Source organism: Anas acuta, chromosome 1 (genome assembly GCF_963932015.1).
Source record: "Anas acuta chromosome 1, bAnaAcu1.1, whole genome shotgun sequence".
Classification (NCBI taxonomy): domain Eukaryota; kingdom Metazoa; phylum Chordata; class Aves; order Anseriformes; family Anatidae; genus Anas; species Anas acuta.
This window is the reverse complement of record NC_088979.1, coordinates 7,039,329-7,064,772: the sequence shown is the minus strand read 5'-3', so window position 1 is coordinate 7,064,772 and position 25,444 is coordinate 7,039,329. Positions and strand designations below refer to the sequence as shown.

General features: G+C 36.9%; 1 protein-coding gene across 32 annotated transcripts in view; it reads left to right on the top strand.

The window, feature by feature from the left end:
- The window catches only part of DLG2 (discs large MAGUK scaffold protein 2), a 1,027,768-nt gene that overhangs the window by 755,069 nt on the left and 247,255 nt on the right, over positions 1–25,444 (top strand). For 29 of the 32 annotated variants that reach the window (XR_011090260.1, XR_011090255.1, XM_068660895.1 and 26 more), the window contains one exon: positions 5,935–6,090. The exons of the other annotated variants lie outside the window; for them this stretch is intronic. Coding sequence is in view for 27 of the 29 variants with exons in the window: in XM_068660895.1 (XP_068516996.1) it covers positions 5,935–6,090 (156 nt within the window). In the remaining 2 variants the exon portion in view is untranslated. The remainder of the gene's footprint in view (positions 1–5,934; positions 6,091–25,444) is intronic. 32 annotated transcript variants of the gene reach the window in all.

Below are 25,444 nucleotides of genomic sequence, written 5' to 3'. Positions count from 1 at the left end.
AAAAAAGAGAGTACTAAAGATAATGTTTTTCTATATGAATCTATGATGCATCCAATTCTTGAATACTACATGAAGGCAACTCGATATAGCCCCAGAATAGGGTGACAGATGATCAAGGTTGTAGCATGGCTTCCAGATAGAGCTACATAAATGATAATTCCAGCATAGAAAAAGGATGATAGGGAGAAATAGAAAAGAGATCTGCAAAAGCACCTGTAATAGGGAAGGTAGCAAACAATTATTACTAGAACTTTGTTATAACTCAGTGGCAGGGAGTGTAACATACATTGCCAAGTGAGTTTAAATTAAAAAAAAAAAAAAAGTTTTTGAAATGTTTCCAAATGTTATCAATGTGCTATCAAGTAACAGGCTTACAATACACAGAGGTAGAAATTTTCGGTATGTCACAATTGATTTGCTGGACTCAGTGCCACTGGGTGTTGTTATGCCTAGGAACCTATCAGTGTTTAAATACAGATGAGGAAAAGTGCACAAATTCACAGTGGATAGGCCCAGTAAACACAATTTGCTTGGCTTTCATTTCTGGTCCATGCGGTCCCTAATTTGCTGATTTTCAACAGCCGAGCAGGGAAGGGACATTATTTACTGTCCTTGTTCCCTGAACATCCCTGCAAGGGACCAGGTACTGATGCAGATGGGCCTGCAGTCTGACAGTCTCACCATTCTTATGTGAAACATTCTTCTTTTCTGTTTTGCTGCAACAGAAAATTGTACTGATTTTATTTTTATTTTTTTCAAATTAATCAGTCAATTTGTTTCCTAGCTCCTAATGTGTAAGACTAATGAATGTAGAACTAGGTGTAGAATATTAGAAGTTCTAAATTATTCTATTATGCCTTCTCGTAGGCTGTTGAAAACATGATTAAAATGTTTAAATTTTACTGCTAAGAGGCATTCTTACTATTCATTGCAGTGCTAAAATACTGCTATGATCTCAAGCACTTGTTTTGCACTTATGGAAAACTTTAAGGCTCATGAACATAGCAGATAATAATGCAAAAGCTGGGAAATAATTGATTACACAAGGATTTCCAGAAAGAACTAGGGTAATATCCTTTTGGTAGTTTCTTCCAGCTCTTCACACACCTTCTCTGACAGTCTTCCAGTTGAAATAAACATATCATGTGAGTGTTTTGGTCTTATTCAAACTGCTAGGACATAACCTGTGAAATAAAATCAACTTTCAATTTTAAATAAACCTTCTGAACAAGATGTATGGTTCTCCTAGAAGGTCATATGAATGAGAAACTAAAGTCATATGAGTCACTGGTTATTAGAAATAGAAGACTTCATTGACTTCATTTCTATTAAATTGCTATTGATTTGTGTTTTTATAGTGAAATAATTTTAAAAACAGTTCTTTTCACGCTTCCCAGCAACATTATGTGAGCAATACTAATGTGCTATATGTTTTTATTGAACTTGGATACAATTAAAAATTGCTACTCAGAGGAAAAACAAAACAAAGCAAAACAAAATCAACTGTTGGAGACTTGTAGAACTGTGAGATTTACTTTCTCTCAGATTGAATTTAGCATTTTATGGCTATAGCCCTGCAGACTTGATATGCTATGAGAGTTTAGCTAGTTTCCTTCCATAACACAAATGGTTTTAAAATCAAAAAAAAAAAAAAAAAAAAGTGTTAACATTTAATGTGCTATGTGTTGGCAATTGAACCTTCACAAACAGAATTCTACAATAAGAAAAGTTAAAATTGAATTGAGGACTCTGCATGATGCTGAGGAGATAATAGTTTTAATAAGGACATCTTCTTATAACTTCTGTTGTGCAATAAAGCTAGCCTGAAATAATAACACAATGATGTTCCAAACAAAGAAAAATAAAGGCTATGAACAACTAGTAGGATTTGTTCTTCTTACACAATCTGTTATGAAAGAAATAAACAGAACCTTCATCAGATCGATACTCTACCTCCCCCTCTTATTGTTTTTTGCTGTTCCACAAATTAGTTAAACCTTACCCTAGAAATCTTGCCTCATTACAGCTAGCTCTCTACTGATTAACATTCCAGCTTTCAATTTTTTGGGGATAGAAAAGTAATTTATTGCTATCTGCTGTTCAAGCTACCATTTAAAAGCTTACCTTGTGCCACTGAGTGACTTGATTCTCTCTGCAGTCACTGAATTATCTGCTGAGGCATGCTCAAGTAAAGTTATGCTACTGCTGATACTTTCTGATGCCTTTCCTCTGCTCTTGTATACCCGATTCTCTTTCTAACTTAATTATTCCTGTCCATCCTGACCAAATGAGAGTTGCTGTTCTCATTTATCATAGGGATTACATTTTAGTTTGCAGATAAAAACAAAAAACTGTAATCTATGTTAGTCACAAACAAACAACAACAACAAACAGTTTAAAAGCAGAAAAGGATCAAATCTGCTAACTAAGATATTACAGAAGCATTTAGTTATTGTTCAGAGTATACTCGTATTTGACAATTACTTCTTGGATAAATTTATTATCATTTTATTGAGTATACATTAATATTCACTCTATTTGACATTTTAAGGGTATTCTTTAGAGTAAGTCTTCCGTGAAATTAAGACAATGAACAAAATGCATTCTAAAACATAGTTCTTTGTCCTTCATCATTGTTAGAATTGCAAACATTGCTTAGTACTTATTATAGAGACAAACCCTCTGAAGCTGTACCTGCTGTCTCTGAAAGTGACACAATTGCAAGTAAACTACAGTGATTCAGTCTTTAAAAAAATATATAGCCAACTTTTACATTTTAGTTACAACATGGTATATTACCTGTTGCATGTATTTTTGATTCATTTGAGGAATTAATGCATCATAAAATAAGGCCTCAGTGTTTTGACTTACTTATTTTGAAAGATTGTTGTTTTCCAAAGAAGGCAGGCACTGATAAGTACTAGCTTGCCATAGAGAACAAGGTGAGAAGTCAGGATGATATTTGAAGATAGGCTGTTTCAGCAAGTATTTTAAATGACTTTTAAAGATTACTGTCCTACATGAACCACAATTTGGGTGACCAGGACAGCAATCTGCCCAGTATATTTTAATCATTCTCTTCCTTTCCATTATTTATGCTTTCAGTTATTTTTATCCTATTTAATTTACATTTGCTAAATCAAATTAGAAGATAACATAAATTTATACTGATTTGAGCTTGATGCTTGATGTTGTATTCTACTTATTTTTCAAGTTCTTGCTTTTCCTTTTCCAATACAATGTATAGCCAGGGTCCAGATACGTACCCAGGGTCCAGTGTTAGCATTCAGCAAGCCATGTGTCTAAATAGTATGAAAGTATCTAAGCAACCTGATCAGTCTATGGCTTTAATGACCACAAAAAATGACATCTGATGGCAAGTTTTGTGGTGATATCAGTTCATTTCATAGGCCTTAAAATAAGGACACTTATATTTTAAATTAACTGATGTCTGGAATCCTATTCTAAGCAAAGGATTAAAAGGATAGGTTTGAATTCTTTTCCTTAACCTTAAGAATTCTCAGCAGCTCAATTACAGGTAATATATTGTTAGCTAGGTCGCAGTATCATTTGTGTTACAGCAATGAACAGAGGACTTTATACATTGGCACAGTCATTTGAGAAAGGATTGTTCCAATTTTCTGTCATCCTACCATCCAGCAAGATTGAAAGGAGAGAAAATACCAAATATTTTAAAATTTCCTGGGTTCCACAAGACATTTTGTTTGTGACCTGTGTTTATATTTGAAGGAGTAATTTGATTTCAATATCTAGGGTGATGCTGAATGTTCATCTTCATTTTGCTTTTGGAAGCAGTTTGCAACTGCCCATTAATGTAGCAATCCCTCGTATCTGTCCATCTCTATAGCTTGATTTGAGTCTCAGCACAAGCTTGGATGGTCAGTCACTGGTGACTTAATATAGTTTGAGCATTCACAATTTTTCAAAGGGTAGCAATACTCTCTTGTCATCTACCACTCAGAGATGAGTAGCTTGTCTTTAATAAGTGAGTAAGCTGATTATGGACTGGTTAATGTCTTGAGCCATAGAGAAATCTACAGTTTTGTATCCATCTTCCTGCACTAGGGCAATATTTCTTTCACAGTAGGCATCATTTATATTTATTTTTATTTGTTCTTTAATGTATTGTCTAAAAAAAAAGTGATTTTTGAGTGAATAAAAGGCAGTATGTGTCAAAAATAAATGTATGTGTAGTATTTTTTTTTTTTCTTTTCCTCTGGATTTTTACTGTTGAAAACAGCAATTGATGTAGTAAATAAATTATTAAATCTAGCCCTCTGAAACAAGTGTGAAATATGCTGAGAAAAAAAACATTTGCTATCTTAAGTTCATTTTAAAAAGAATTGTGCTATATGCCTGACAGAATGCTTTATAATCAAATGAGTGACACCTTTGCTGTTTTGATAGCTGGTAACCTTAAATTGCCACTTTTAACTGTAAAGTTCTTCCTGGGAAAGTCAGCCAGAGAGAGTTCTCAAATCATATGTCAGATTGCTATGAATAATGTTATTAACATTAAGTGAGACAAATTTTTACGTAAAGCTACTCCTTTTTCCCTGAAGGACAAAACCAGAAACTAACAACAAAGGAAAATATGTTCTCTATATCTGCCAGTGCACCCACAACCATAACAAATTCTGGTACCTGTGAAAGTCACAGCACAAACCACACCTGTGTGAGGCACAGAATAGCCAGAAGAACCAAAAGAGTTTCATTGACTGCCTGGCCTCTTGATATTTTCAGGTCTGTGAAATAAGATTTTCATCTGGCTAATGCTGTGTTGCTGTGATTAAAGACAGTGCCATGTACTGGATCTTCTGGCAGAAGCTAGGATATGACAGCAATTATATCTTGGCACTCTCTAGAGCAGAAACTCAGGAAATTATGAGTCAAGCTTCACTTTGCCAGTAGGCCCGGGGTATCTGCTGGGGCCCACACAATAGCTGGAGAAGTTACATGTCTGGAAATGTGCTATGTGGTGCATTTTTTCTGAAAACTGCTGGTTGTCTCCTGTGGATCCCTGAGGCTGTATCCCCTCCTCCAATCTCACCAGGAGGCTCCCTGGGAGGTTCCTAGTAAGTATTTCTTCTCCCAAGTGGTTGGACTCTAGACAGCAGAAAAGAAATGCTAGGTGACCCCTCAGTGCCAGTTTTAGGACATTATTCCTCATATCTAGCCTCACAGGTGGCTGTCCATAATTTGGAGCAAGAGTGCAAGTGAGATTACTGTAGCCTTGTCAGCAGGGTTACTTGTTTGGGATGTGGTCTGCATAATCAGATTTTGAAGGCCAAATCCAAAAAGAGAGCAAAGAACTGTTGAAAGGAATTACCTGCCAGTGAGATGAATTGCTTGCACAGTGTTACCATCTCTACAGTGTTGTTCTAGCATATGCTGTGGTCATGTTGACCGCAGCTTCATTAGCAAAGCCTCAGGACAATGAGGCAGGAAAAAGTTGTTTTGTTTTGTTTTGTTTTAAACAAATAATACATGCTTCGTCTTAACCTAATGGGTAAAAACACCTGTTTTCATGTAATAAACATAATATTTTCTTCTAAGTGATAACATAAGAAATGTTTGAAAAAGAAAAATAAGGAAAAAAAAAAAAAGAGCATTTGGGAAAATTTGTCACTGAACTTCAGAGGTAAGGTATTACCTTTCAGTCCCATACTTCTGTAAGCCAGTTTTATGGCACACTTATATTTGGTCTATATTTATATGCAGTTGCTTGTATGCTATAACACTCTTCAAATTCTAATGTCTCCTTTAACAGCACACTTTACTTGTCACAAAAGCCCTACTGACAGGTTCTTGACAAATTTGCTGTGCATGCTTTTAAACTGATTGCTGTGTTTTCTCTGTATTCTTGGCCACTAATATGCACCTGATCTTTTACTCTTGTCTCTGTATCACCAGGCCTCCTGAACCTGTTTACAGCACTGTGAACAAACTGTGTGATAAACCACCTTCTCCTAGGCACTATTCCCCTGTTGAGTGTGACAAAAGCTTCCTTCTTACAGCTCCCTATCCCCACTACCACGTAGGCCTGCTCCCTGACTCTGAGATCACCAGGTACTGCATGCGCTTCTTCCTCACCTCCTTCATTAGAGTGCATGAACACCATTAGATTTATCTCATAGCATCTTCACCATAGATCTTTTTCTGCAGCTTATGCTTATTTTTAACCATGCTTTAACATCTGCACCACTGGACGATATATGCTACCTTGGAATATAATTTTGGTCATCCAAAATCCAGTGATGATTACAGGCAATGTTTTGATCCATTGGAATGGTGCTCCAAAACAGGCTATGTCATATGTATTACATTTTACAACTTAATTCAGTATATGTTTATATATGGAAAGTAACTAAGACTTCACTGAAAGCTGTAGTAATTTGGTTTGAATTCAGTCATTTGATTTCTGTGTTGTGCATCTTTCGGTTTACAGGGTGGCTGCCTAAGCCACTCAGAAGAAAAAGAGAAAAAAAGAAAAATCACCTCCTTCACCAAGTGATGGTTGAAAGCATGTTTAAAATTTAGCACTCTGTAGGCTATCTGTGCTCTGAGAGGACAGTTAGTAAAACCTAAAATGATGAGCATTTTCCTAATTGAAGAAATGGAAGATGTTGCTATAAAATAATTAGTGATTACCTCCAAGAAATATCTAATAAAGAAAAACATACTATTCAAAACTGCATGGTAGTGTAACCTGGCTACTCTTCCATAGTCTGTTAGCATAGTAGCAAACTATTTGCAAACAGGACATCTTTTATATTCTACAGTAGAAGAAAAATAATTGTGTTTGGAGCTTTGATCATAAACATTTAGCACAGAAAGCACTTTTCAAAGAAAAGAGTACTGTGGGAAGAGGAGAGCGGAAGTGTTAAGTAGAAAGTAAAGTGTAAGTAGAAAGTAAAATGCTAAATTAACGTAAGATACAATAACAGGAAAGAAACCCTGGGGATTAGAAAAACAGCTCTGGAAGTCATTGCAGTGCTATGAAATAGGAAGATAAATTAAAAAAGCAGTAAGACAAATATGACTGAAAAATGCAACAGATGTGGTAAGACCATACAGAAGCTGTTGGTTTATTAGAATGAAAACTGTGTAGCTTCTAGAATTTGTAAAAGGGTGCTTAATCACTGGACAAAGTGGTTAGTCCAGCTGCTGAGGCCAGTACAGATATGGTTGAAAAACAGTGTTAAGGGCAACATAAAGGTATAAATAAATCCAGAAGGGTGCTAGGCACTAACAAATCTGTCCACAATGTTTTTAATTTCTCTGCAGATACTAACTTAAAGGATGTAATAATTCAAAAAGAAAACTAAAATGATCTTTACGTACATGAGTAATTTGTCTATAAGCATTACAATTCTTCTGTATGTTCAGAGACAGACAACAGAGGAGATCATTATAAAAATATCCTTATTCAACAGTGGTCCTTTTGGAAAGAGAGGAACCTACCTGAATTAGAAAGTGAAACAAGCGGTTTCCATGGGAATTTGCTGCCGTGCAAGTGTGCATTGGGAGCACTGAGGTTTAGACTGTAACTTGCTAACCATAGACAGGTACAATCCATCGCTCAGTAAAAGGTGAATCTCTATAGACAGAACTGTCAGGGCTGTGTGTAGAAGGGTTGTCGTGTTAGCTGATGTAGCCGATTAACTGTTAGGGGTCTGTTCGGATTCAGCATACTGAACTATCACAATCACAGATTCACCAATAACGCATTAACCATTAGGGGTCTGGTTGGATTCAGAGTACTGAACTACCACGGTCACGGATTCACCAATAACGTATAACTGCCCTTACTCTAGTCATGTTTAATGAGAATAATCATGGCTAGGAACAATGCAATCAAGTGCAATTTCTTACAGCAACAGGTATACAGGTTCTTTGGATTGCTGGCGATAGTTACTGTCTGCAAAAGCAAGCTAGCATGCATGAAATACACAGGTGACACTGGTGCATAGCCTGGAAATTTATGCGTTAAAAGGCACAAAGACTCTATAGAGATTTCTAAGTTTCCACGGAGACACACAGTATAACCAAGTGTTCAGATCTCACCCAAAGGCATCCCAATGGTGGGGGGGAGGGAGCGGGGAGAGAGGATCAGCCTGTTGACTGATCCCAGGGGTCAGGAGGTCCTTGGGATGGTGTATTCCCTCGGGATGGTATCTCCCCTGATGCCAGTACCTTCCCTAATGATGGTATCTTCTCTAATGATGGTATCTTCCCTGATGATGGTATCTTTCTCTGACATCCCCTCTCTCTTTGGCCAATTTATATTATTTTCTATCTTTTAGGTGGAGCTTGAGTGACTCTAGTCAAGCATATCTTAGTTATGATTGATGGAAAGTTCTCCTGTCTCCTTTTAAATTAATAGGCTCTGAGAAATTCAGAGCGCATGCTCAGTGAGGGGTGGTTGCACCTTGGAGGTGGGTAGTTTTGGGGATGGAGGTGTGTTTTGATATTATAATGATATTATAATGAGCAAAAGTACACTAGGGTACAGCATTTGTCAAAACATGACAGGTCGTTGGCTCAGGGTAGCAAAAAGTGCAGCTTATCAGTCTCGGTGTGCACAAGAGCTATTGAGTCCCCACCTGGTCACAGAGCCTAGTCGTGGTGTCTCCACTTCACTCTGTGCTCTGTACTGTTCCTTAGAGCTAGCACACCAGGTTCCCCCAGTACAATAGCATCTAAGGTTGGAAGCCTAGGGAACACTTAGGTAATGCACCTACACCCTACCCTGAGAGCATCTTCAATGCTGTACATTTTCTTTAAAATGTGAATGTTAGTTTTATTTTCCTAGTTACTTTAGGCAATTGCACCACAAGGGTGAATTTGTTTAGGGTACTACCTGCAGACCAGATATTCAGATGCCAGTAATCAGTGGAGCCCTAGAAACAAAATCATTTTGTTTTGCCATGTTATTGATTGAATACTTGGTCATCAGACATTTGATGACCTGCTATCAGGACTTAAAAAACTGTTCTTTTTTTTTTTTTTTTTTTTTTTTCTACTGAGTGTCAGTTAATGGTTCTCTTTAATAACAAGGTTTTATTTCTCTTCATTCCAGTTTGATGTAAAAATAAGCCCTAGTGCTTGAGCATTTAACCACTTTGTTTGTTTCAGTGTTCCAGCAAAAACTTCAGAGAGATTACAAAAAGATGAGAAAAGACACAACTCCTGGTTAAATGCTCTGCAATATGCTCTGCTATATGCTGTGGTAAAGGCAACTGATTGCTATCATTTATACTCCCTCCCCACTGTGTAATTACATTCAGATGGAAAATGTGACAGTTTTTGATATTCTCAAATGCTGTCAGCTTTTCCACTGGACTTTTTGAATAACTGACCATGGAAGAAACCAGTTGAAATACTTTTCACTGAAATGCCTTTTGTGAGGAAAGTGACAGCTTTACAACACACACCATGATCCAATTTCCAAATGGACCCAGTATTTGTAGTTGGACAGTATATTTTAGAAAAGTATTAACACTATTAGAAGTGGCTATTTTTTTCAGAAGCGTTCATTGTTTACAGTCTTAATCCTCACAAAGGTGATGTGTCTCAGGGATACATTTTGTTGAATATTTGGAAGAACTAATCCATAAGAAGACTATCTTATTTCTTCTACCATCTTTATTGGGAACTGCACTACAAAAAAAACCTCCAATATTGCCCAAGTATCTTGAGGAGTCTCCCTTTACTCACATTAATTTCTCAGAGTCCTATTCCCCCAGTTTATATACTGATTTGCTCTCCAGTCAAATATGAAGAGGTCTCTGTCTTCTTTCAGAGGTTCTAGAAAATTCAGAATTTGTTATCCGTAGGTTTGAGGAAGGTGCAGGGGTTATTGCTTGTTTAGGTAACTGCAGTTGTTGTATCTCAGTGCTCCAGTACTGAGAATCTGCTGGTGAACTGCAAGAAATTTGGTTTGACAAGTAGCTATCCCAAAAGAAGAGGCACATGATGTCTTGTTCTCCCAACTGAAATGCTTGTAAGCCAGCCAACACCTTTCAAACTGCTGCTCCAGATAATTTGTTAGCTACTCCTCAGATGATCACTTTGTCAAGGCTCATTAACTTAATAGGCAAAGAGAATTCATAGGCCAAAGCTTTATTTGTCTATAATAAATTCAAGTTTATAACCTTTGCTTTTATGGTGATCTATATTGGCTTCTGGGAGGCTTCGCAGTCTAGAACAATACACTCACATTTTAGGATTAAAGTTATTTGTTTTCTGATCAGATCTTGTGCATTGACGTTAACAGGTCTGTGTCAATGTTCAAGAGCTGAAAACCTGTCCCATTTAAGACAGAAACAAAAAATCTGTATCATCAAAGTAGAGAGAAAATTTTGGAGTAGTAGGTTTCCCTTTGAGAGCAGCAAGTGGGAATGGATACAGGATTTTCATGTCCTGTCCTCTGTCATTATTGACAATTATATGTACAATTAGAAGATAAGTGGCAGCAAAATAAAATTGTAGCTCAGACTAACACTGTTTCTACAAACAAAAGACTTTGTTTCTGCATAATGTAACAGAACATGTTGAGTTCATGGTCTTTGTGCTGAGAGCTTCATTACATTCATCACAATGACACACTTCAAAAGTGCTTCAGTTCTGTCCAAAATTGACTTCCCTGTCTTTTTTTTTTTTTTTTTTTTTTTTTTTTTTTTTTTTTTTGGCACTCCAGTTGCCTGCACAGTTTTTGCTAAAGGGTAGCCTCAGTATTGTTAATTTGTGGGATATTTTTCTTTCATAGTTGTTTGTTTTTCTCCTAAGCTTTTGATCATGAAGCCACATGATTGCATCAATATGTTTGAATTCGTGTAGTGGAAAACCATATTTTGTAGTCATAGGAGAAAAGCTTGGAAACATGATCCATTCTTAGAAATAAATGAAAATTTTGTTCATCCTAAGTCTGGTATTTGTGAGCTTTCAGATCCCACTTTGGGGGCTTTGGTGCCTGAATTTAAAATATTTGGCTTGCTTTTTAAATTAAGATTAGTTTTTTGAAGCCTGGCCCAGTTCTAGCCGACACTGTGATCTGCAATCTTAGGCAAGGTACTTAATGAGTTGTGTTTTATTTTCCCAGTCTATGAAAGTATTTTAACAGTGATTTCATGAGCATCTCTGAAAATTAGTGCTATCTGTGACAGTTGCAACCTATTATTAACAGCAGTTTGTGTTATTATTTAATAACACAATGAATGATTTTAAGGATGAATTAATGATAACAGTTCTTGGGACCGCCACTACTTTTTCACCAATGGGGATTAGGGGGAAAAGATACTGTTGGCACAGGGCTCTGCAGCAAAGTCTTTTAGAGAAAACAAAATGCTATTTGCATTGATATTCAGGGGTAACTGAGCATCACATGACTCAAAAGAGTTATGCAAATAAAATTGTGCGTAAATGTATTGGTATGCATAATGGTAACGAGCCTGTAATGTCCATAGGCTCGATTGATATGTGGGGCTACTTCTGATGTGTGGCTGAATTCCCACAGCTGCCAGCATGAGCACACGAGGGCCACTCTGCTCAGTGACTAGTGCATGCCTACAGTGCTATGTACTACTGATTATGGTCACTTTATTTCATTTTAGGGATCCCTGAGATCCCTCTACAGGGTGTGAAGGGACAGCTGAGAAGGTGCTGTTTTCTTTTCACTGATCTTAGCAGGAACCTAAGGTAACTACATTTCACAGAGGTGTGAATGGTGGGGCTCTCTAGTGCTTATTGCTATAGTGTTCTTTCTCATTTGTTATTATCTGTGTGGATTTTTCTTCACAATAACTGTAGTGGTTTCACACCCATGGCTAGCTAAGCATCACCACACCACTCTCTCACTCCCACTCCTCAACAGAACACAGGAAGACGTTATGATGAAAGAAAAGCTCATGGGTTGAGATAAGGACAGGGAGATAACCCTCAAATTACTGCCTTGGGTGAAACAGAGTTAGCATAGCGAGATTAATGTTATTTTCTGCCTATCACTAGCAGACTAGAGCAGTGAGAAACTAAAAGCAAACTAAAAACACCTTCCTCCCATTTACTCTCTTCCACCTCCTCCTCCCAAGAAGTGCAAGGGAATGGGGAATGGGGGCTGCAGTCAGTCCCTGACACTTCGTCTCCACCACTCCTTCACGGTCACTCTCTGTCCCTGCTCCATGTGGGGTCCTCCCACAGGATGCCATCCTTCCTGAACTGAGCCTGTGGGGGCTGCCCACAGGCTGCAGCTCTTCAGGAACTGCTCCCACATGGCTCCGTACCACGGGGTCCATCCTTCTGGAGCAAACTGCTCCAGTACGGGCAGCAGCTCCCCCCAGTTTCCCTGCTCCTGCGTGGGCTCCTCTCCATGGGCTGCAGCTGTGGCCCGGGGCCTGCTCCTGCAGGGGCTCTCCATGGGCCACAGCCTCCTCCAGGCCACATCCACCTGCTCCACCAGGGGCTCCTTCACGGGCTGCAGCATGGAGATCTGCTCCATGTGGGACCCATGGGCTGCAGGGGGACAGCCTGCTCCACCAGGGGGCTCTCCACGGGCCACAGTAGAACTTGTGCTGTGTGCACCTCCTTCTCTCCTTCTGCACTGACCTTGGGGGCTGCAGGGCTGCTTCTTTCTCAGTTCTCACCCCTCTCTCCCAGCTGCTGTAGTGCAGCAGGATTTTTTTTTCCTTTCTTAACTCTGCTCTCTCAGAGGCCCATCCAAAGTCACCCATGGCTCGTCTCTGGCCAGCAATGGGTCCCTTTTGGGGCCTTCTAGAGCTGGCTCTGATCTGACATGGGGCAGCTGCTGTGCTTGTCTCACAGAGACCATCTCTGCATCCCCGCTGCTGCCAAACCCTTGCCACATAAACCCAATACAATAACCTGCTGGGAACAAGCTTATTGTCAAAATGATGCATATAGCTGTACTTGTGTGTGGCTGCCTTCCAGGGAGGCTCTTGTCATCATCATTGAAATTCACATCATACAGGAGTACGCATTGTCCCCTTTTCAATCCCATGTGTTTAATATTGGAATTATATCTCCCAAAACACATCTAGCTGTATTTTGAGCTTTCTGAAATGCCTGACAACCTGAAGATGGGATCTATCAAGGAGGCAGTAAATAGCATGGAGATTATGAAATTGAGTCTTCAACTTGCCCCAGATAAACACAACCACCTTTCTTGAATTTACAATGAACTTCTTCTGTTTTAGTCATATTCATTTACTTTGAGAAAAAATAAATAAATTAATAATAATAATAATAATAATAATAATAATAATAATAATAATAATAATAAAGAATTTGCAAAATTGGAATTGAGTCTGTTTTGGACAAATGAGTTTAAATATTTAATAACAGAATTGTAGCAGATTTGTACTTTTCCCTATTATGATACTTGGAATCAACTTCTGGACTGATCTTCATCTTAAACAGTCCAACCACAGATAGCAAGCTTATATATGGGACTAGTACCATTAAATAGCATTGCTTAAAGATGATGGAAGGGAATAAGTGAACAATTCTTTGTGTGGACTTTGATCAGCAAAATAGGCAACACCGAGGTTCAACTTAGTCATTGTCAGTGGAAACAAATTCAACTTTTAGTCACAGAGCACTTAGAAAAAAAAAAGGTACATTTAAAATAAGCCTTGGTAAAGTATTTCACTAAAACCATAAGGTGGCATTTTCAAAGAATGAGCACCACTGACAAAACTGACTTTTAGACATATCTGTGTCTAAACACATATTTAGGCATTCAGAAGTACAGAATATATATCAGCCCCTAAGCAATTTAAGGTATTAAACTGGTCGTCACAGAATCTGATGTGGGTAGTGATGTTCATACTGATCAGCATTGAGGCATCCTGTTGCTGATTTCAGTGAGAATTAGCTATGTGAGTGTTATAGTCTTAACTCCCTGAACAACATCCTTAGAAATTCAAGTACCTCTTTAACTCTGGCACCTAGACATTTCTAAAAATAAGCTTGACTCACAAGTGGGAACACATTGCAGTGGCTGACAAGATGCAGTGCAGATACATCCAGCTACGTGCCCATAATGCTTAGCTGGGCTGGGCTGTTTCTGAATGCAGCTCAAGAACTTCAATATTTTATAGTTATATCTTATACACAAAACAAAATCAGCATAAATGATATTGATTAACTCTCTACAACTGGAATGCAATGTCCCAATGTCGATTGTCCCTGCATGTGAATCAGACTCCTGAGACCCTTAAATTATTCAGGATCTTTTGGAAATGATACAAATGAATTGTGGATTTCCCTTATTACTTTTAATTAACAACTTTAAAAGTCTCAACTGGAACAGTTTCCTGTAATTTCTTTTAAATCCTGATTCAAGTGTTCTCTTTAAGTAAATGATCCAGTCACATTGCTGTTGTAGTTAATGAAAGAAAAATGATGCTCAGCTTTCCTGTTATTTTGCATGGATGAATCTCCGATCCTGATAAGCACTAACTTTCCTATAGACTCTCATGCTCTTTCCTTTTTCCTTTAATGAATAGATTTCTATTTTGGACATTATTAATTAAAATGATTAGAAAGCTTCACCTTTAGAAAACTCAGAGAGATGATTGCAGGAGAAACTTAATCTGTAGAGGCATAAAATCTCTACAGTTCAAGTGGTTAATTATGTAAAGTTACAGAAGCCTTTCAGGTTAAGATGGGATGCTTCAGGTTAGAGCTGCTGGGCTTTATTTCCAGTTGTGCTGTTAACTAACTCTGTTTAGTTGAGCAGTCATGTAATTCTATTTGTCCTGCTTTATCTATCATTAATGATAGATAATCTTCTTAGTTATATTGAGAAAGATAAGTAATATCATTACATAGAATAGAAGAAAATTAAAAGGAAATAGGAAAAAAAAAAAAAAGTTGTTTCTATTCTATAATTTGGGAAATGTTCTGTATTGTAGGAATAGCCTAAGAAGTCTAGCAATATTCTTGACTACATGAGGCAAAGCATGGCCAGCAGGCCGGAGGAGGTGATTCTTCCCTTCTGCTCAGCACTGATGAGGCTGCGCCTGGAGTACTGGGTACAGTGCTGAGCTCCCAGTACAAGAGAGACCTACACATACTGGAGCATCCAGCTGAGGGCTACCAAAGTGATTGAGGGACTGGAGTACTTCTGCTGTGAGGAGAGGCTGAAAGAGCTGGGGCTGTTCAGCCTGGAGAAGAGGAGGCTCAGTGGGGGTCTCAAAAAAATCTATAAACACCTGAAGGAAGGGTGTAAAGAGTTGTGCTATTTTTAGTGGTGTCAGTTGCAGGACAAGAGGCAGTGGGCACAAAGTGGAACACAGGAGGTTCAGTCTGGACATCAGAAATCACTTCTGTGCTGTGCAAGTGAGAGAACACTAGCACAAGCTACCCAGAGAAGCTGTCAAGTCTCCTCCTTGGAGATCTCCTAAAGCCACCTGGACGTGGTCCTGGGCAGCCTGCTCTGGGTGTCCCTGCTTGAGCAGGGATGGGACCAGATGGGCCAAGAGGTACCTTCCAACCTCATCCATTCTGTGAATCTGTGTTTCTATGATTTTGTGAATACATAGTTTGATTTTCAGAGATAGTGTGTTTTCTGTGAGCTACAGATCTACTTTTTTTTTTTTTTTTTTTTAAATGTTCTGCACTCGTGGAAATTAAACTGTATATTCTTAATGCATAAAATGGACAGAAATATTAACACAGTTTAGTTAAATAGCAGTATTTTCTTAACTAGGTCATTAGAGAAGAAATAAATGTCAGTTCTTACAAAGAAAACATCTGTAAATCACTAGTATTAAGGTTTTCCTGCTGTTATGATTACAAACATACCCACGGAGAGACAGCTGGGAATAAAGGAAGATATATCCTTCCTTTTCAAGCCTATAAGCAAGCCCTGAAATTCAGTCTCTCAGTAAGACCAAAGAAACACTCCTGAATGCCAGTCCTATGTGCCAATCCTATGCCTTTTCTGTGTTAATGGTGGAACCAGGAGACTAAAAGGGTATCAGACCACTTTTAACTGGATCCTGCCTGAGGATTTTGGCCTGGACAGTCTGTCACCCAGCAGGGGGAGGGTGAGGTGGACCATGACACCCCAAATTGAAATTTAACTGGATCCTGATGTCTGCTACAAAGGATGCTACCCACCAACCTAACACTGTCTCCCGCAGTTATTGTCTAGTGATGTTTCAGATTATTTCATGAAAATCCAAACAGTCCACTCACGCCTAAGTCCACACCATAACTATTTTGTTTGAAACAACAACTTCTGTGAGACCCATTTTCAATATACGTAAGCAGTATCTCAAAAATTTTGTTCCAGTCTATGAATCTGGTCTAAAAATACCCTTGAAACAGTTCTTCCAAAAAGATAGAGCACTAGAGCTCCATACACAATGTTCAGATACTTCTGAGCGTTGGGAGAAATTTAAACCCATATTTTAAATATTGATTCCATACCAGGTTTAGGTGTATTCAGAACAAATGACAGAAACTTGATAGTGTCACTCTTCAGGCAACTGCTACACTAACAAATTGAAGTCGTTCACTAATTCAAGTCTTGTCCACAGTGATGAAAGTTAATGGCAATTATTACCTGACAACTGTCTAAAGGCCAAAGTGAGAAATGAGTTTGGAGATTTCAGTTTCATTCCTGTGGACGAATTCCACATCATAAAAATCATCACTCCATCTGTCACAGTAATTGCTAGACCCTCAGCTCATCAGAAAAACCAAGAATAGATTTAACCTGGAGAACAAATTACTCTTTTTACCCCCAGAGAGAGTTCTTTGAGTTAGAAATGAAATATGACTGTGCAGACAGGGTAAATAAAGCTACCCTATGGCTACCTATGCCTTATATATTGGAGGAAGAATAATTTCCAGGGCTGCATCTACAAACACACATAAATAATTAAATAAATAAATAAATAAATAAATAAATGAGAAAGCTTACTGGTTAAAGCAAAGAACTGGTTAAAGCTTGGAGCTGGGAAATTTCTGTGAACCACTGACAAGTCATATAACCCTTGGCAGATAAAGACTTTCCTTCAAATTTCCCAATTGCAAAATATGTGACATGCATCCACAGACCTCAATAGCAGCCCTTGGAGCTAAAATATATTTCGAACAGATGCAGATATGCATGACTTTCTGTACTGCAAAAACAAGACTGATCATTAGTACCAAGTGGAGTGATAGGAGGCATTGCTGAAAGCAGGTGGGACCTCTAATTACATCAGAGTAATTTGTCATGGAAATGCAAGAGAATTATAACAGCAGCAGTAATGTGCTGGTCTTGTTTTACACTACAGTTATCCCACTGGAATAATATATTGCTGAATCAGGCTCCCAAATGATTTTCTATCTAATTATCACCATTTATTATTGTTGACACAAGCCATATATGTAATTTCTTGCAAATATGTCCATTTTTGTTGGTTTAGTAAGTCAAGTAAGGTTTGAATTTGAATGGGGAATATGTCTAAACATACATCAGTGACACAGAAATCAGAGGGTTGCACTCTTTGCTGAGTCTGTGCTAAGCTAATCATAGAATTATAGAATCATTAAGGTTGGAAAAGACCTCCAAGATCATCTGATCCAACCATCCTGGACCAGGATGATCATGCCAGCCCATTCATGGACACTGTTTGGAAGGTGTTGCAAAACTAAATGAACTGTTTAAACTCAGTCCTCATCTCTTGTACTCACGGTTTTCAGAGCACTTTACTTCTTCTGATCCAAAAGCATATAATACTAATTAATCATAGAATCATAGAACTGCTTGGGTTGGAAGAGACCTAAAAGACCATCTACTTTCAACCCCCAACCATGGGCTGGGATGCCACACACCAGGTCATGTTGCCTGGTTTTGAACAACTCCAGGGATAATTAATGAGATAGTCAGAAACACAGAAATACAGAGATTAAAGAAAATCCTAGCATGATGGTATCCAACTCATTGGTCTAATGTAAAATTTCTATATATTTTTGTTTCCCATTGCAGATTTCCTTTTCCCACTATCAGAATATATCTGTACCTTTATGGGGCCAAGAGAATAATAATTACTTAATATTTATTTATCAGTACTCATTACATTTCCTATTAAAAAAAAATGTTTCTCTTTAAAATTATTGGCTATATAACTGGAACCATTTGCTTGCAGACACTTCAGTGTGATATAAGCAATGGAATAAGAAACATAAAAACATTATTTAAGAATCTTCTGTAACTTTGAGCTGGACTGAAAGTCTCAAGAAAACTTCAGGAGGAGCTGTGCATTGTTCATTAATTCTGTCTGGCAACACAATTAGTACAAAAGGGTTTATGAAAATGGGAAAAATAGCAGAAAGGAAAACCAAAATTGTGAGAAACTAAACTCTCATTTACCTACACAGTACATTTAAGTACACATGCTACAGTAAGGGAGCTGTTTTTAAATACCATCTAGATTTTGGATAAATATCAGGTTAATTATAGGTTAAGCTTTTCTTTTGGTGTGCAGAGGACTGATAAACATTTTTATTATTGATTTAAACTCATTTTCATGTAAATATGCCTATAAATGTTTGTAGTATTTAAGAGACATGGAAGTTACTGCATAATTTCTTTTTAAAAAACACTACATGATTCACTAGCCTGGTGAGAAAATCGCATGTTGTAAAATGCAAGATGAGCTTTCAGATACTCTCAAGAGTCAAAGTACAACTGATTTTCAATAAAATACAGATTTGGAAGTACCGAAATTACATTTGAAAGTGAAATGTGAGCTATTAAAGGAATAAAGGACAGAGATACGTAGGCAAGAATCTCTTAATTTCTGTTTAAATTCCATAGTTTGTCATGTTGTTGCTTTGGAAACCATGACACTTCTGCTCTTCTGTCTCAGCTTGAATACTGAATTTTCTTTCTTTCTTTTCACATTTCAAATTGAAAGTAGGCTGAGTATACACAAGCTAGAACACATCAGCCCATTTTTAATTCCTAATTAAAGCAATTTCACTCCAGTTGACTTGTGTCCATATTTTCTTACTTCCAATGATGGTATGAGAATTAGTAGCTCAGTCCTTCAAGAAGAATATTTTAAAGCTATTATGGCATTTGTGGAGTAGTTGGATTTACTACATTTGGCCAACAAAGTTATCTGTTGATTACTTAAAAAATATTTTTTTTCCCTCTAGACTTACCTTCCAATGATGTAACCCTGCAGTAAGATCTAAATATGATTTCAGATCTTTAACATTTCTGTTATAGATTTCCACCTCAGTTCAGAATATACATAAGAAGGACAGTTTATCCTGGTGACAATGCTTTTGAAAAAAAAAGAAAAAAAAGTCACACAATAAATGAACGTTTCTCAGGATTTACTGTTTATCAATATCCCCACAAGAGTCTCTTTCCAGCTACTGTCTGTGAAGGACCCTGGGATCAGAACCAAAATCTCTGGGAGTTTGAACATACTTAAACTTTGTTTTGTAACTGAAAAGTGAAGGGTGAATATTTAGACTTAAAATTTTGACAATGTATGTTTACATGTAATTTACATGTAAGTTTACATGTAATTTTTTTAATAGGAATTAGTGTACATGTACATTACCACTTCACACAGAAAAAAACTTGGTAGATTAGTGTCAAATAACAGCAATGCGGCATTGATACAACTTACAAAATGACAGCTTTTCTTCAGCTTGCCCACAGAAATGGTGAATAGTACAAATTAATTTTAGTCTTGTCTACCTAAATGTAGATGTGTTATAATTGCTCCCGTCACAATAAGGGTCTGGATGTCTCATTTATCTTTTTTTATCTTTATTTATCTTTTTTATCTTTATTTTTAATATTTTTTTAATTTTTTTTTAGTGGCAGGTAGTTGAAGAACAGAGAGGCTAAATGCCTATTGTCCCAAAGGAAATCCACAGAGAGGCTGGGAAGTTTCAGACTCACTTGCTAAAAGGAGTAACAAACAAAGCACACAAATCAAGAATACAAATTCAAATTTTAGTAACGTGAATGTAAATCAGTGTCATTATCTTTTCTGAAAAGTTGATATTGTTTGGTCAAACAATTAACCAAAATGCAGGAATTCAGTAGTATTCTGAAGGGATTTTCCTAGCAACAAAAGAAAAAAGCCAAGTGAATTAATATAGGACCTAATAAAAATAAATAAGTAAAAGGTGTTAGCATTTAACCTCTCAAGACTTAAACCATTCTCCAGGTAGAAAACATGAGACATGAAGTGAAAAGAAATTGTCTCATTTTCTTCTGTAAAATGCTGACTGTTGTCAGAGTCTTAATTTGAGACTTGGTTTACCTCTGGTCTCTGCCAGGACATAACTGCACAGCATTAACACTTACTGTGGGAATATTTAACGAGTCTAGAATGGTATCTGTGAAATACATGAACTGAATTCATAAACCTCTTGCAACATTAATTTGCATGTTCTTCATTTTAATTGAAAAGGAAGAGAGTCTGTGTTTGGGACTAACATGTAGGAATGTCTGAATGGATAAAGGAATTCTACAACCACACTAACTATGATAAGTTTAACAGTAGGTTGCAAGTTTAAATGAATTTAGATGCCTCAGATGTGTAGAATGTCTCCAGGTCTATCCTTGCACCAGGAGAAAAAAAGAAGCAACCAAACTATCAACTTAACTTTGGTGCAAAAATGAACATTATACACAGAAGTAACTGACAAGTGAAATAACCCTCTTTGGGTTTACTGATGTATGCATTTGGAGAATTGATGAAGAAAAAATCATTTAAACACATTATTTATAATAGTAGATGTTCCTGGTGAGTTGGAAGAGAGGTATAACATAAAATAAAATAAGATATCAATTTGGAATTCTAAACACAAGAGCCTATTGCCATGGAATTTCCTGCCAGTCTTGCATATGCAAGATAGGAAAATGTGGATGACCATCCAATGCATGTGCATATATTCACATTACCATTTGTATCATCTGATTAATCCATATTTTATGGATGAAGAGTTTCACTGATTGCAAGGTAGAACTGTTTTATCCTCAAAAAGTAATGCATGGAGAACTGAAACAAAAAATTGCAATGTTATCTCAGTTTGTGTGCACAGGATCAATATGGACAAAGGATGCCAATCTCCAAAAATAGCTTCCTTGTGTTGCTATTTTTTTTTTAGTGCTAAATGCTGATGGAATTCTGTTTTTAGTCCTTGTTATAACTGGATGAGTTGCTGGTATAAATCCAACTGTGATCTTTTTTATTGATGGCATCTCATTTGAGGTGCTTTATGCTTCCTTGTGCTTCCCTGTCTGTCTGCTATTCATGCACCCGTCTCTTAGATAGCACTGTCTTTTCTCTCGGTGTACCCAGCCCAATTGGTTCTGGCCCATAACATTTGAGAACCAAAGTAAAGGTACTTGCAGAGAGATATGATTAGTTGGAAACAGTGAGCAAGATTATGTTCTAGATAAAACTGTTTATCTAATGAATGGAATCTGAAAGTGGTAGAAACATGGCAGCAGCACTACCCTTCACATTACAGTAAGCTTAAAATAACCCAAGAACTTCGGGTTTCTTTGCTGATTGAAGTGAAGACTGTAGTTATATGAAGTGATCCCTAACCTAGAAGAAGTGTTTGAAAAGCTTAGCAAAGGAAAGTAAGCCTGTTGTCCTGGACTTACGCTATTAAGTGTATTAATGACATCAAATCAGTTCCTAGAAATGTCCACAAATTGACTGCTTATCAGTTCAGTCATGCTTACTAATTTTGCAGGTCTTTTAAAACCAGTTTCCAGTGTTTTAGTCAACTGACTTAACTACTAGGTTTGTAACTATACAGTTCACCTTAATGACTGTCATAGCCTTACAGTTCTTGAATTTCTTTCACGGTTCTTTCCTAAATAGCCAAATTTCTCTTCAAGGATTGAATTTAGTGAGCATCTTTAAATAAATGGTGCTTTATCAGTTAATTTAGAGATGTAAGGATTGACATAATGGAATATACAAATAATTTATTTACTCCATTGCTCATCTAATCCAATGTATGACCTATAATCAAAGACAAGCAAAATCAATTACTAGTCTGCTTGGACAATATTGCAGTATTGTACCGTGGAAGATGACTATGTCTGATCCTCCCACTGTAAGGAATCCCAGAATGATAAAATGTAATAGCTTTTTGAAACTTTTTATATCTAGTTCTAGTGTATAATTCATCGTCAGACCTCACGGTGCAAAATGCTGACTGCTTCCTGTGAAATTCTGATTACCTCTGGCTTCTATCAAGTACAAAAGAATCATGCTTCATGAAGATTAGATTATTAACAGGAGAGCTTAAGCTCTTGAATTTCTTCAGTGTTCATCTTTCATTTTAAAATACATTCTTCATACTTATGCATTTTCAAATTACCATTCATTATCCTGTTTGTTTGTATTCTGTTTGTATGTCATTTATGTTTATGTGCCTTGTGTTATTTCTACTTTTGTTTTTCCCTGTGTGTATTTCTCTGGCCTTTATGTTTTTTGTGTTTGGAACTGCACACACATACATGCATGCTTGGCTGATTGCAATGACAGAGAAAATGACACTAAACAACAGCAGAATTACATTCTCACCTCTGGGCTGTTAAAAAATAAAAATAAAAATCCAACCCATGTTCCCAGTTTGCACAGAGATAATGTATATCCAAATAGGAGAGATAACATTATCTGAAGGTATCACACAGGTGCAGTAAACATTGTATCAGAAGTAATTGCAATATGAAGTGTGTTGTTCTGATAGATTTTAGGTTGTAATCATAATTTAGCATTCTTTCTGTTGTGATAATCTTTTTTGTTTTAATGAACCACTTGTGTGGAAGCTGAATGCACTCCTTTTCTGGCTGATTCACCTGGACAGGTAGCGTAATTCATTGCAGTACACACATGAGAATTAATAAGTAGAACAGAGGAAATAAACTTGGTCTTATGCAGAAATAGAATTAAAATTCACATTTATGTGGAAAATGTTCTTATTGTGCAAATACAATGATACAGAATCTCATGGGGTACGGAAATGTTTGTTAATGGCATGCTATGATTTGGCATCAGACAGTTTTTCATTGCTGTTTTAAATCACTTTAATTAATTGTCATCATCCATATGCTTTCTCTTGAATGAGTAAAATGCAGTGCAATGACTCTACCATGAAATGAACTTCTTGCTTATTTTTCTTTGCATGGAGATGGGTAGGAATTTTGCAAATTAGTTTAATGAGTTTCAGTTATTTCAGTGTTGTCATTAGGGTTATCTATTATTTCCCTACTCTTTAAAAGGAAGCAGATGCAGTGTAAAAGCCCTATGAATTATTTTACAACTGCCATCTTCAGTGCAAAGAAAGTCAACCCTCCTTTGAGAAGAGAAAGCAAAGCTGAGCTTTCCTAGGCAATAAATGCAGTATTGCAAAAAGCCAATGTAACTGTTAATAATCTCTGTCCATTTTGTTAATGTGAAGATTGCAGAGTTCTCTGTTGAAATCACGTAGTACCTTTTTTTTTTTTTTTAATCCTGAATTGGAATTAGGTCTGTAATTCCTGAAGGGAAAGGAACTCTCAAAATTCTTATAAATGGTATTCATAACTTTAAATGAACTTCTATGGACTGTAGTAGAAAAGTATCTGAAAATATGAGATCTTTACAGATTTTTCTGGTGTCTGAATGTTTAACCATTTGTTTTCTTGTCCTCCTATTTAGCACATATCTCCTGTGAAACTGAATTTTGACAAAAATAATTCAGTTAAATATTCTTCTAAAATCCTGGTCTTGGCACTTTCTGAAATTCAAGCTTTTACTGGCTATTAGCATCAATATGAACAATTTCCTAGCTTACGGTATTTCAGAATTTATGCTGTATTCACAGACTATAAATTAGATGAGCTTTTTCTTTAGCTGATAGAAGCAACTTCATTACTTCCCTACTCACTTTTTTTTTTTTTTTTTTTCAGCAATGCAACTTATAAATATATGTATGATGTGCACTTTGGGATTTTTCAACTGCAAATCTTAGGAGTCTATTGTGTCTATATGAATATTAGTACAATTTCGAAGATTTCCTAGATTTCTATCTAAGTTTTGTCATTCAAAATTCCTAAAAAGAGAACCAGTTTTTAAATGCTTGCTAATGTCTTTTGACATTTGCTTAAATTGCAATGGGATTTTGCTACAGATACTTGGGTCATTACTAGCACAGAAACCTAATGAGCTTTGTGTGCGATAAATATGTTTCATTATGGAAGCAATACACGGTTCTGGAAATACATCCACACTGGTGTTCTGGGACGGTGGTGAGTGCTGTGCACTACAGTTGCCACAGAACATCTACTGATGGAAATTGTGCTACGTACTCCCCAGGCACCCCACTGGCCAAGCGCCCTGCAGCAGAGGCTCAGCTGTGGTGGGACAAGGCCACTGCCTGCATCTTGTGGTGCTGGGGGTAAATTCCTACTCTCATCACATGTATCGAAACCTGAAGAACCATACATATGTGGCTGTGTGCAATTATTGCAATAATTGCATTTTTATCAGAAAAAAAAAAAAATTGAAATTAAACAGGGCAGATAATGATATACATATATATATAAAATAAATAGGGAGAAGCTGAATGACTCCATCCAACTATATAATGCCACAAGCTTTAGCACTCTGCCTGTGAATTATTAAAACACTATTCTGATCATTCTGATTATTTAGTGTCTCCAGGCATCCTTAGTAGAAGTTTTATTTTAAAAAGTCTTTAGAATTAGTTTAGAATTTTCCCTTATTGAAGCTGATTTCTTTTTACTCAGCAAGAATACTTGTGTCACAGAGCAATCAAACAATCTCCAAGTCTCTTGCACCCTGTGTAATTCACTGGAGTGGTAATGCTTGGAAAGCACTAATGCTGAGAGAGTGTTAGGAGTGACAGCAAACACTAAGTGAGGTATGGCATTCAAGTGCAGCAGCATGAAACAAACAAACAAAAAAACAAACAAACAAAACAAAACAAAACAAAAAAGAAACAAGATAAAACAACTTACTGACATTGGATTACATAAGCATCATGTCAAACACCAGGGAGGAGGGTAACCAGGAGGATGACAGATACTTTCTTCAGATCTTCAGAAAGGATTGGAAACTCAGCACTGGATAGGCAGTGGTATCAGGGTACCACGATGCAGGTAATTGGGAGGCTATGCCAAGCACATCAGGAAGCCTTCTGTCATTCCTAAACAAATGCTTCTAATTTAAATTCACAAAAATATCACTGCATCCTCCTCCTCAGCTGTAATTAGGGCCAAACACAAAGTTATGTTAATGGACCACTTCTAATTGATACTGTTTAAACAAGTGAGAAGGTGAGATTTTTCTTTCCTCTACCATTCACTTTTTTTTTTTTTTTTTTTTAGCTGGATCTTTATAATTTA